This window comes from Monodelphis domestica, chromosome 5 (genome assembly GCF_027887165.1).
Source record: "Monodelphis domestica isolate mMonDom1 chromosome 5, mMonDom1.pri, whole genome shotgun sequence".
Taxonomy (NCBI): Eukaryota; Metazoa; Chordata; class Mammalia; order Didelphimorphia; family Didelphidae; genus Monodelphis; species Monodelphis domestica.
The window spans coordinates 306,120,052-306,132,765 of record NC_077231.1 but is presented as its reverse complement, the minus strand read 5'-3'; the positions used below and the strand labels follow the sequence as shown (position 1 = coordinate 306,132,765).

At 38.0% G+C, this 12,714-nt stretch overlaps 1 protein-coding gene across 1 annotated transcript in view; it reads left to right on the top strand.

Moving 5' to 3' along the window:
• Positions 1 to 8,654, top strand: part of ABHD5 (abhydrolase domain containing 5, lysophosphatidic acid acyltransferase) — a 34,585-nt gene extending 25,931 nt beyond the window's left edge. Inside the window, exons 4-7 of the mRNA XM_001381247.5 lie at positions 3,527 to 3,681; positions 4,436 to 4,547; positions 7,402 to 7,588; positions 8,282 to 8,654. Coding sequence (XP_001381284.2) covers positions 3,527 to 3,681; positions 4,436 to 4,547; positions 7,402 to 7,588; positions 8,282 to 8,371 — 544 coding nt within the window. The 3' untranslated portion in view covers positions 8,372 to 8,654. The remainder of the gene's footprint in view (positions 1 to 3,526; positions 3,682 to 4,435; positions 4,548 to 7,401; positions 7,589 to 8,281) is intronic.
• Positions 8,655 to 12,714: the final 4,060 nt, after the last annotated feature.

Here is a 12,714-nt window from a genome sequence, read left to right as displayed (position 1 = left end):
TTCACTCAAAATTTGAGGGATTTACTACAAACTTTTAGGGTGAGGGGCATTTAGGAAGTTCCTCAAACTGCCAATATCAGAAGCTCTCCTAGGCCTTATGACATCAAAATTTGATAATTGTTGCTACCTTCTGATGTGAAAATCAACCATTTTAATCCTTTGCCTTATGAGCTCATTTTATCTGTTGCCTGGCCTGGTCTTATCCTGTGTCCTGACTATGCATTTCTGTTAGCCTCCCCCCCAGACCTCTGAAAAGAGGTCCTGCTCTTCTGGGGCCTCATTAGCTTCTGAAATCTGCAGGGGAGGACTTTTCCAGTCCTGACAATTACTCTGCTGACTTCAGACCAGTTGTCTCATCCTTACAGATGCTTCTGTCACAGGTATTCTCACATCCCTCTATTACCTCTTCTCCATTATCCAAATAGACCTAGCATTCTCCCTAGCATTCTGGTTCTTTTCTGATAGAAATTGACCAGTAACCATGGCTAACTTGAATGCCACTGTGAGATCAAGCAAGCTTCTTCACCTGTTGTGGGCTACAGCTCAGTTTGTTAGCCTTTAGACATAGTGTGGACTTTCCTTTATTATCATATCCCTGGAGAAGAAGTACTCTGTTCCTTTTTGCTCTAAAATTGACTTCATTTCCCCATTTTCTAGTTGTTCTCTTATGCTAACTCATCCCATTCCCAAGAGAGGACAGGTATGAAGAAAGCATGAAGACCAGCTAAGGGTCTGGATTATAGATACTGAGCTGGGAAGAACCTCTGAGGCTAGCAGGTCATCTATGTTGGGACAAAATTCAGGCCTATGGAGTCCCTAGCCTCCAGTGCCAATTCTCCCATTATACCATGCTGCCAGCCCTCAGCAGTGCTGTTGAGTTTCAAAGTTTTTTTGGATCCGCAGTTTTGATTCTCATTTGTAATCCTTGCACAGAAAACAGTGTTTCTGGGGGCATCTAGGTTGCTTAGTGGATTGAGAGCCAAGCTCAGAAACAGGACTAGCCTCAGAACCTTCCAAGCTGTGTGACTCTGGGGAAGTCACTTTACCCCTATTGCTCTAGCCATTACTGCTCTTCTGCCTTGGAACTAATACATCATATTGATTCTAAGACAGAAGATAAGGATTTTTTTTTAAAATGGTGTTAACTAAGAGGGATCTGGTACTTGAAAATGTTAAAAAAAGAACAAAATAATTCACTTCTTCATTGACACTGTTGGCTCATAATATAATCTTCACTTTATGTACTCTTATTCAGTTTGGACCAATCCATTCTAATCTGAAAAAAGTGTTTAGTTTCTGAATCTTTCCCTATTTGTGTGGGGATGACACACTTTTCAAAAACTGTGTGAGAAAGTACCTTACAAAGATTAGTTAGATCATTTTAGGAAATTTAGACTCACTATGGGATCCTTTTATTTGGCCATAAGAGCAGCTATTGAATATTTAAGCAAGACAGTTTTAGTGACAATAAAGATGTTTAGTTTAGTGAAGGAATGTGCCTTGTCTGGCCTTGGTTTTTTTGTTAGGGGTAAAAATTTTAGAAGCATTTATGTGAATTTCACTGATGACTCTTCATTACACACTTAATAGCTACTAATGCCTGAGAAATTGTGTCTGGCCCTCTAAAACTTAACTGTTCCAAGTGACTTAGTAGTTTTGGTTAAATACCTTGATATAGCTAGACCTAGTCTGTCCTTACCAAGTTAGGAGATGAGGAAGAGAATAAAATCACTATTTTTTCCCTGATTCACTATTTTTCCTCCTCTGCTAGGAAAATAAACCTATAAAAGGGTAAAGCTAGAATTTTGGTGGGAGATGTGGGGACCAAACTCCCTTCAAAGTGACATCAGTGTGTATGAATGATGAAAAGAAGTGTTGAGTACTGGACTGAGAGTTGGGCATACCGAGTCCTTGCCCTCAAGGAGCTTTCATTCTAAAGAAGAAACAACTTGATATTTATTAAACACTTACTATGTGCCAGGCACAGCTAAGCACTGAGAATACAAATACAAAAAGACTGTTCTGCTCTCAGAGGAACAGAGGCAGATATCCTAAGGGGGGGAAGACTCCAAAGGAACTCTTAGCTAGAAGGTGGGAGTGAAGTGGGATAGGGGAGAGAGCAGAAATGGGAGAGGAATGAAGGATGAGAGGAGCTTGGGTCTTTTCTAAAATTAGAGGTTCCAAGAGGAACTCAGCAGTGGGAGGAGGTCAGAAGGCCCTGAGGGATGGCCATTCTTGAGTGAGATAACTCAGCCACTGAGGGAACTTCCAAGGTGAGAAGGCATCCAAGGCAAAGTCTGGAGAAAACTCCTAAAATGTGGTGGCCCAAAAAGGATCTTTTGGTCTAGAACTCACAGGGACAGTATACCATGAGTCATCTTCAGAAGCCCTTGGCAGGAGGTGCAAAGAAACTTGGGCAATGACATCGCAGGAAGATGTCTATGAAGCCTTGTTGGGTGTTTGAGGCCAGTCTCAATAAGGTGAGCTCTTACCAATCAAATGACACATAAAAGGCCCCAGATAATAAGGATAGATTTAGAGACTAAGACTGTGAGCCAGGTATTGAACTCCTTGAAAAAAGAAGTCATCTAGAGATCAGGGGAGGCAGAGAGATGGCCAGCGCCTCCTCTTGGACCAGCTCATTTGGGCAGCACCAGAGAAGAAGCAACCCACACTAGCAACATGGACCAGTCTTGGTGTGGGGTCTTCATTAAATAAAGACCTAAGCACCAGCCTTCTCAGGAGAGTGATGTTTACTTACGGTGGTCTTGACCAAACTAGACAAACGAGAGAGAAGACTTTCTGAGGTTTGGCCTTCTTTTGCCATGATACTTTCATACTCTTTTGTTGTCTAGGAAGCTTATTAATATCGTGATCTGTTCCTTCCTTTTGGGGATAGCCAAAACCAGTGGGAACTACAGCTGGTTAGTACGCCTTGGAAGTTAGCACCCACAAACACATTGATACAAATTAGCACCACTTCCCTGCAAGACTCATATCAGTCCTCGCCCTTGGCTACCCTTAGTGTTGTCAGAGAGCCCCACTGAATACTTCATGTGACCATTTTCTTAGTTTTCAAAATGATTGTACATTATTTTTTACCATTTCCTGCATGTGCCCTGCTTGAAGGTTTTCCAGTGCCCTTGCTGCTAGCCTTTTTTTCACACTGTACACATATAGATTTGAATGTACAGTCATTTGTATGCAGTTTGCTCCATTAGAATGTGAGATCCTTGGGACAGGAAGCATGTATTTGCCTTTGTACTTTAGCACATACCACCATGTCTGTCATATATTAGACACTTAGTAAATGCTTATTGACTGACTACATTATTTCATCTGATTCCCACTGAGTCTGGTGAAGCTGTGGTCTCTGTGGTCTTACAGGTATTACTATCCCCCTGACGTTTTTTTACAGAGGAGAAAGGCAAACTCAAAGAATTGCAGTGATATTCTATGGCAAACCAGTGTTGGACTGCTTCTAACAAATCCATTCTTATCTGAAAATGACTTATTGTCCCTAAAGGGTGAAGCACCTTATCTTAGTGGAGCCTTGGGGTTTTCCAGAGAGACCTGATAGTGCTGATCAAGACAGGCCAATTCCAGTGTGGATCAAAGCCTTGGGAGCTGTACTGACCCCTTTTAATCCCTTAGCTGGCCTCAGAATTGCAGGACCCTTTGGTAAGTACTTATATCCCTTCAAAGTAAAGGCATGCATCCATAAACATTTTGGTCTTAGATTTCAGTGAAATGAAATGAGAATGCTTTTTTTTTGTGATGACATTAGTAATATCTTTAGACAATTTTTACTTGATGTTGTTTGGAAAAAATAATCCCCTTGATATTACCTGTTGATTAATAATAATTATAATCATTCTTTACATCTCTCATCTACTAATCTTATCTGGAAATTCTATGCAACCAATGTACGGTATGTCTGCAGCCTAATTATAGACTATAACATCCATTTTAGTAATAAATGTATTTTTTGAATTGGTGGGGGTTTTTCCTTTTATTTCCTCATTAACTTGTTCTATTTCAGAGGGTTTATCTTGTGTTTTCACATTTACATGCTCTCCTGCTAGTTAATCGTAAAACTTTACCTTCTCTATTCTGGGGAAGTAAACACTTCTCTGTGCCCTTCTTCCTTCCCTGGTTTTCCTAGTACTTAGGTTATATTGAGTATTGCCCAATAACATTGGCATACATAGAGCTGCCCTTAAAAATAGGCTGTTGGTAATTATTTTAACCCTCTTGGTGTGACTTTTGGGGAGTAGCATCTAGGATCTAATTTCTGTTTGTTTTTGTACTTAAGGTTAACATCTGTATATCTATCATAAGTGGTCTATGCAGATTAGTGCTAAAATCTGTTGATTTAGGCTCTTGGCTTTTGCTAGACTTTAAAGGATAAACTGTATTCTCTGTCATTACTTAGGCTTAAGCCTTGTGCAACGTTTAAGACCTGATTTTAAGAGAAAGTATGCCTCAATGTTTGAAGATGATACCGTGACAGAATATATCTACCACTGTAATGTACAGACACCCAGGTAAACTTTGTGTTTCTTAAGTTGATTATGTTTGCATACATTTTAGGAAAATTGTACTAGAAAAATGAGTACCACAGAAAATCGTTTGGAAGTTCTCAAGTGTCTAATAAATTGTAACCTAGTTGCAAATCATTCATCAAATACTGCTAGTACTTGCATAGAAAATGCTTTTCACAGCACTGTATGACAAAGAGTTTATACTCTTGACCTAAAAGTTTTATTTACCAATCATTTTCCAAGTTCTTGTATGTAAAGCATTATGATGATTGCTGAGAAAAATAAAAACATAATTAAGATAACATATATTCCTTCGCTTTGTGGATACAGTTTGACAAGTTCATGAGTGAGTACTACAGAGGGCATGTGGTTTAGGACTGCAGCAGAATTAAACATCATTGAATTGGAATGGTTTGGGGAAGCTTCATAAAAGAGTTTGGTTTTTAAGCTCTGTTCCTGGAAAGATGGGTGACATTTAAATAGACTTTCTACATGTCAGAGGGCATTGCTCTGAACAGGATAGGGAGACAGGTGTGGAGGCTGTGCTGTTCTCAAGACACTGCCTAAACGTTGGTTTGTGGAGATAAGTAGTGAACTAAATGTAAAGGTGGGCAAGAGGGCCTCCGTTCATAAGGAAACACTTGGTGGCTCACCATTATCTTTAGGGTAGTGAATGGATAAAGGGGTGCAATAGGTTTGACTTTTTCAGTTTCCCAGTCAGACATCACTGCCCATGTTTATATAGGGTAGTCAAGGTTTCATAAAGTTTCTTCCACTTGAGTCGGATTGGTATCATCTTTGAAATCATCATTTTAGAAACTAAGAGATCTCATTGACTTAAGAACATGAAGAACAACAGTGAAGTAGTCCTACAATTGCTGAGGTATATATACATTCATGTGCCCTGACCTCAGCTTGGGGGTTCCTCTTCTCTAGTTCATCCTGTGTGACCAGTGCCTAAAGGCTCTTTTTTCTCCATGGCCTTTAGTTGAGCTTTGCTAAAAAGCACTGTTTCTTGGGGATTTTGTACATCAATCAATTCAACTTTATAAGTGGGTGAATCTTTAACAACCAAAACTAGTGGGGAAAAACTTGAAAGGGGGAGCCATGAGGATATTTTATCCAAGAGTGAACAGAATGAACTTGATGAAATTCACAAAGGAACAAAATAGCTCTTACAGTTAAAAAAAAAAAAGACCTAAATAATATTCTTTCTATGTTTTAGGGAAAGTTATAGGGGCTACAAATCAGATATTATGGAATGAGTTCAGTCAGCAAGCATTTATGAGTTGTGGCAGTCACAAACTAGCTGGCTAAGACCAGATTCTGATACAAACTGGAAAGACTTCTTTCCAGCCTAGCCCACAAATGGTTTGGATCCAGCCTTTGCAGGAAGGAATCCAGGGAAGAGAAGCCTCATTGCCTCTCAAGAGATCAGGCAGTTTGAAGACTATCCAGTCAGATGAGAGACTGATTATAGAGATGGAGATATTGCAAATGTAGATAAGGGAATTCAAGTGGACAACCTTGATCTTTTCAGTAAGATATATTTTGAAAGAGGGAGATTAAGGTCTTGAAGATAGTGGAAAAGACTTTTAGTTGTGCTGGAGAATTAGCAGAAGGTAAAAATAAAAGAACGGGCAAGTTGCATTTAGCAGGAGTTTGCAGTAGGTCAGGTTTATATCATTTCATGACTTTTTTTTTTTTTAAACCCTCACCTTCCATCTTGGAATCAATACTGTGTATTGGTTCCAAGGCAAAAGAGTAGTAAGGGCTAGGCAATGGGGGTTAAGTGACTTGCCCAGAGTCATCCATCTAGGAAGTGTCTGAGGCCAGATTTGAACCTAGGACCTCCCATCTCTAGGCCTGGCTCTCAGACCACTGAGCTACTCAGCTGCCCCCAATTTCATGACTTTTTAAAGGTAAAATTATGGAATGGGATGTGATAGGTTGGGATAGACTTCACTCCCACTAACTGATGTCCATGGTTATGCCATTAACACCCCTTGGTGGAATAATGGAATTCTTGAGCCTCTACTGTAGCTTCTTCTTTCCCCTTTTCTGCCTGCTGATAGGCAGCATTCTTTTCCTTCTTTATGTGCTCATTCCCATCACCAACAATGCCCAAGGATGTCTTGGCTCATTTTCCCTACTGCCTTTGACTTAATCCAGGAAAAAGACCCACAAAACTGCCACCACTGCTATAGGTAAGGAATTTACAAAGTCATACAGTAGGAAGGCAGCATATTGTGTGGTTGTTGAGCCTTCCATTTAGAGTCAGAACACCAGAGGGGTCAGTTCCTGGTTCTCTCTTCTGTTCCCTACTTGTTTAACTTTGGACAAAGTCACTGGGTCTCAGGTTTCTTTATTATGTATAATAAAAAGGATATACTGGGTTATCACTGATATATCAACAAAAGGTTAATGACTTCATTTCAGTTTTTCTTACAGATTAGTGTACTAGTTTTGATGTTTAAGTTGTCCTTATATATCAGAAATGGTTTGTTTCATCTCTGAAAAGTTCTCTTAAAATATATCTTTTCTGGAGCTTGATAGGGTTGATATGTTTGCAAGTATATATATATATATATATATATATATATATATATATAATATGTATATGTATATATATATGTATATATATATATATGTATATATATATATTGGGTTTTGCTTTAATTTAGAAGGGCAGTAGAAGAGGTGACTCTGATTTTTATTCTCCAAATGTGTGTGCCTTTTACATATAGTAAATTTATACTCTTTGGAGATCTACATTCACATGATTCAGCATTTCTCATGAAATAACTTATTTTGTTTAATTGATCAAATCTTAAGACTTTTCCTCATTACTTTTAAGTGGTGAAACTGCCTTTAGAAATATGACTATTCCTTATGGATGGGCGAAAAGACCAATGATCATGCGGATTGGGAAGATGGATCCAGACATTCCTATTTCCGTCATCTATGGAGCCCGATCTTGCATAGACGGCAATTCTGGCCACACCATCCAGTCCCTAAGGCCACATTCATATGTGAAGACTATAGTGAGTGTTTGGTTTATTCAAGGTTTTCTGTTATATATGATGTATGCTTATTTATAGGTAAATAAGGGGCACATAACAGTCCTTTCTTGTACAATGCTGCATGTCAGAACTTAGTTATGGAGTGTACACTCTAATGGGAAGATCTAAAGTCTTTTATGTGAGCTACATATAAGAATCATTTTGCCAAGATCTTTTTTTCTACTCTTACTTTTTGGAGCTCTAAAGAATGGTAAAAACATTCTTCAAGACTCATCTATGGGGACAGTGAGGTGGTTCAGTAGATTGAGAGCCAGGCCCAGAGACAGGAGGTCTTGAGTTCATATTTTATCTCCAACACTTCCTAGCAGTTTGACCCACATTCTGAACCATTTTGAGAACACCTCTTCTTTTTTTGTTAAGGCAACATGGCAGATTGGGGAGTGGGTTTTTAGCAGCTTCAATGTTTGCATGGTGGCAGGTGTTAATTTGGATTGTTAGAGGAAGTTTTCTAGCCTGGCGTTCCATGTACCTATGAAGTCACATGTCTGGTAAAAACAAAAAGCTTAAGTAGGATAGCATTGGAGTTTATTGCTACCTGTAGACTGAATACAAGGCTAAGGACCCTAGTAAGGGAATCTGTTAGCTAACCAGCATCTTGCTCCAAGATGATCTTATTCTACTAAACCCCCACTGACTTATGCTGTTCTCACCCAGGCTATCCTTGGTGCTGGACATTATGTCTACGCTGACCAACCAGAAGAATTCAACCAAAAAGTAAAGGAGATTTGTGATTCTGTGGACTGACCCCAGTCAGATCTCAATGGACAAGCCTGGTGATGGATGCAGTTCCTCAGCTATTACTTAGAAAATGTGATGAAGAATAAGGAAACCAACACAAAGAAACCGAGCAATCCTCTTGATTCCTATTTTGCACATTTGGCATTTCTTCCATGAAGTCACTTGCACATTTATATCAGATAGTGCCTTTTTGGATGGGAACCCCTTTTTAAATAGAAATTTCTTTTGAAATATCTACAGAAAGCTCAGAAACGAATAGATTTAAATAAAGGGTTTCTTGCCTCCCTGATCTAGTGGAAATACTGTAATTTTTTAACTGGAACATTTTTTTTCAAATATAACTTTGCTATATTGAATACTTTTGATATTGGAACCTACCTTTCCACTATAAAGACTTTGATATATCATTGTGTTATGTATTATAAATGTGCAATTTATTTTATTTATGTCTTCTATGATTAACATGTGTTTGCCCTTGGGTTAGTCATGTTCCTTCTCAACATGTGTTGAGAAGTAGCAAATTTTTGTATCAGAAATTCCCACACAGTCCTTGATGGAAGAGTATTGTGACAGACTGGGAATATTCCTAGGAAGAGGAGGGAAGGGTCTGAAAGGAAGGAACATTGAACAGGAGAAGCCAAGAATGAAGGTTCTGTATTTCATATTTTCAAGCCAATGGGCTGGTAGGTCAGAGACTTTGCAGGGATCCCTCTCCTTAAAAGTTGCCAAGTTCATCCTGAACATAGTCTTTTATACCTTAACTCTTCATGGAAGCCATTGTCAAAGACATTAAAGTTAGCACCTAGAAAAGGCATTATAATCCAGTGGAAACAGCCCTAGATGTGGGGCCATTGGGCCTGGCTTCAAATCCTATTACCAGCATTTTCTAGCTGTGACTAAACTTACTTTCTCTGAGCCTCAGTTTTTTTTATCCAAAAAATGGAGATAATAACACCTGCTTCACCAAGACCAATATGAGCATTAAATGAGAATATATATCAAGAGTTTGATCAACTTTATAAAGTGCAATATAAATTTGTATTATTATTCTAAGTTCCCCTCACGACAGGGGTTTAGTACTTGAGTACTTGGAAGTGCTAAATGATTTCCCTGTACAACCTGTCTTTGTTATTTTTGGATCCTTAGTATAAAATGTTACATTAATTAATGGTTGCAAACAGCCTACTCTCTTCTAACAACTATCCTCAGAACAGAAGGTTTTCTTCACTTGGAATATCAAAGGCATCCATCTTAGAACTATATTCTTAGGATAGGATTGGACTAAATGATACCAAATTTTCACCAACAATTCCTAGTGCAGCCTTGAAAAATAATCAACTGAGTTCTTGGCTATGATATGGGATCAGGGTGGGTCTAGATTTTTAAAAAATTATTAATTATGGCATAGGAATACTTTTTTAAACGTCTATATGTATCTGTGTATGTGTATATATACACATAAACACATGCATGACAGCGTTTATATATATCCCCACGTGTATATATTTTTGAAACCCTATAACTTGAACTGCCACAAATGACAATACTTTCTTGCTATGGTTTTTAAAAAAAGTATTTTCACTGAAACTGAAAACTAGGACTATATAATAACTAACCAGTTGCCAAAATATCTCTTTTAATGGGAAACAAAAAAACTAGGGAAGAGTTACACTAGATGAGACATTTGGGTTTCATTTATGTGGTATTAAACCTTTAGGAAAGGTAAATTTAATAAAGACTTGAAAAACATAGCGAATGATGCTATAGTGTGTCTGATCACTTTAAGAATGTCTATAATAATAATTAAATGTTGGGTTGTACTTCCTAGGAAACAAAACTGTTTTATTTTTCATCATTAATAGGTGAATTTGGAGTTTAATGAATGACTTAGTGAACAGTGGTTTCTTCCACTTTTCAAATAAAGTAGTTGGGTACAAGTAGGGAATGAGACATTTTGTTCTCAAGAAAAATCGAATAGAGGATTAATTATTATTTTGAAGTGTCATCTTGGATTTTCAGGTTACACTTACAGTCTTGAAAGGGTTGGTTGTTTGTTTTTCAGATTTTTGGTTTGTTTTTAGGACTTAAAGACCATGCCAAAAAAAATCAGACTTTATTTAAACTTTGCTGTGTGAAACCTTACTAGTTAAAACTATAATTATAAGTTTTGGCACTTTGGAATGAAACTGAATATTGCCTTTGAGGGCAGGAACTATTTGACATTTGGAGATATTTATTCTTGGATTACTTGTTAAATGGAAGTGATTATGTGCAATCTGACTAAATTTGTTTAACCTTTTGATGTTACCTTAAACTTACACACACCTATATATATATATATATATATATATATATATATATATATATATATATATATATATATATATATATATATATATATATATATATATATATATATATATATATATATATATATATGTAGTTGCTTTTTCTATTGAAGGCAACCTGGATTCCCTGGATTTCTTCTGGGTGCTAACCATTTAGTGAGTTTTGAAAGATTGTAGAAGATGTGAAGAGCATAGGACTGGAAAAGTGGAAATGTCCCGATTTTCTAATAAATTTTGTCTCATTAAATCAAGTAAAACATACCTCATTAAATATGATGTGACTATGTCATCTAAAATTCTGTATGTTTTCTGGTCTTAATATAATGAGCAAATGTTTACTGAAACTAACCCAGTATATATGTTTGTTTATGGCTGATAGAGAACTGCACCTCAATAGGCTGGATAAGTTGAAGTCACCAGACCCAGGTGACCTGTTTCCTTGGGTACTAAAAGAAATGCCATTGTGAATCTTGAACCGTTGATGTCAATGGACTTTGCAATATCTTGGCCAAGAAGAAATGTACTTCAGGACAGGAGAAAGGAAGTGTCCAAATTTCTTAAAGAGAATGGAGTCTGCAAACCACAGCCTAGCCAGCATAACTTCAGTCCTGGCCAAATTCTAAAACGTTTTTTAAAGAGAGGTTCTTGACTGCCTAAAAGATGAAACAGTAATCACAAAGAGCCCCTGGTCTGTTATGCCAGGCTTAACCACATTTCCCTTTGTGATATGGTTTTTAGACTTTGTAGATCCAGGGAGTGCTATCAAGTGGGGTTTACCTAGATTTTAGAAAGCCTTTAACAAAGTTCTTGTGGGGAAAGTGGATTGACATGAATTGGGAATGGGTTTTGGCCAGATTTTTAAAATCATGAATGGTTGGGGACATGTCATTGGAAGGATGTCCCTATGGAGTGACCCAGAGATCTGTCTTGTCCCTGTTCTAGTTAATGCTTTAAACAGTGACTGAGGTAGTCACAGAATGAATGCTTATCCAACTTGCAGATTTCACAAAATTGGGAGAGATTTCATACCAAATGACAGGATGAAAAAAGGTCTTGCCAGACTAGAATATTAGTTTTCATTTGGTAAGACCACATTTAAAAGAGATAAAAGTAAAGTCTTATAGTTGGGTTCAAAAAATCAACTTTAGAAGGCTTAAGGTTGGACATACATAACACAGAAAGCTGCTAAATCTTTCCAATTGCTACTGACTTGGCTTCCCCACTACATTTAAAGTGTTCAGTGGAGAGGGACAGGACTTTTTATTGTTTATGAGGCAGATGTATTCTCAAACTCAGAAAAATTTTGAAGGCTGAAAAGCATTGCAGGAGGGGCGTGTCAGTTTGGCCAACTTTCAAATAGAATTTCCTCTGACCCAAGAGTCCCAGGTCCAGAGTGATTTGCTCCTTTGCCTTGGCAGGCTATATAGCATGACTCACTGTTGCAACTTGAGGGCTGAGAGCTCTAAGTCTCATTATGCAAGTTACAATGACCCTGAGTAAGTTGCTTAGTAATTCTGTTCCTGTAAGTCCTGTGAGTCCTCATTTGTAAAATTAGGATATGTGGGAGCACCCTTATGGAAATGACTAGGGCCAGATGCTGGGTGCTGACAGCCACCATAGGCATGTGCCTGCTATCTTTTCAGCAGGCTTCATGGGACATGATTAATATTATGTTTCAAGCATGCTCCTTTTTATAATTAGAAATCACAGCAATGGAAACAATCAAAAGTCGTTTGCAAGATTCCAGGAGGGAACGACTGTTAATGCCTTCCCCTTTCAAGGCCAACCAACCAATCTCCCTAGGTCTCAGCTGATTTGAAAACAGATCAAATATCAGCATAGGTTACTGAGGCCTTGGCCCCTTGTAAGGAAGCAGTTCCATGAAATAGTCCACATTGGGTTTTCTTTCCCTCAGCATCCCTGCACTTAGAAGCCAAAGCCTGCCTACTCCCTTATCCTGACCCTTAACTTTTGTACTGAGGTAACCCAAAGCGAAGAGTT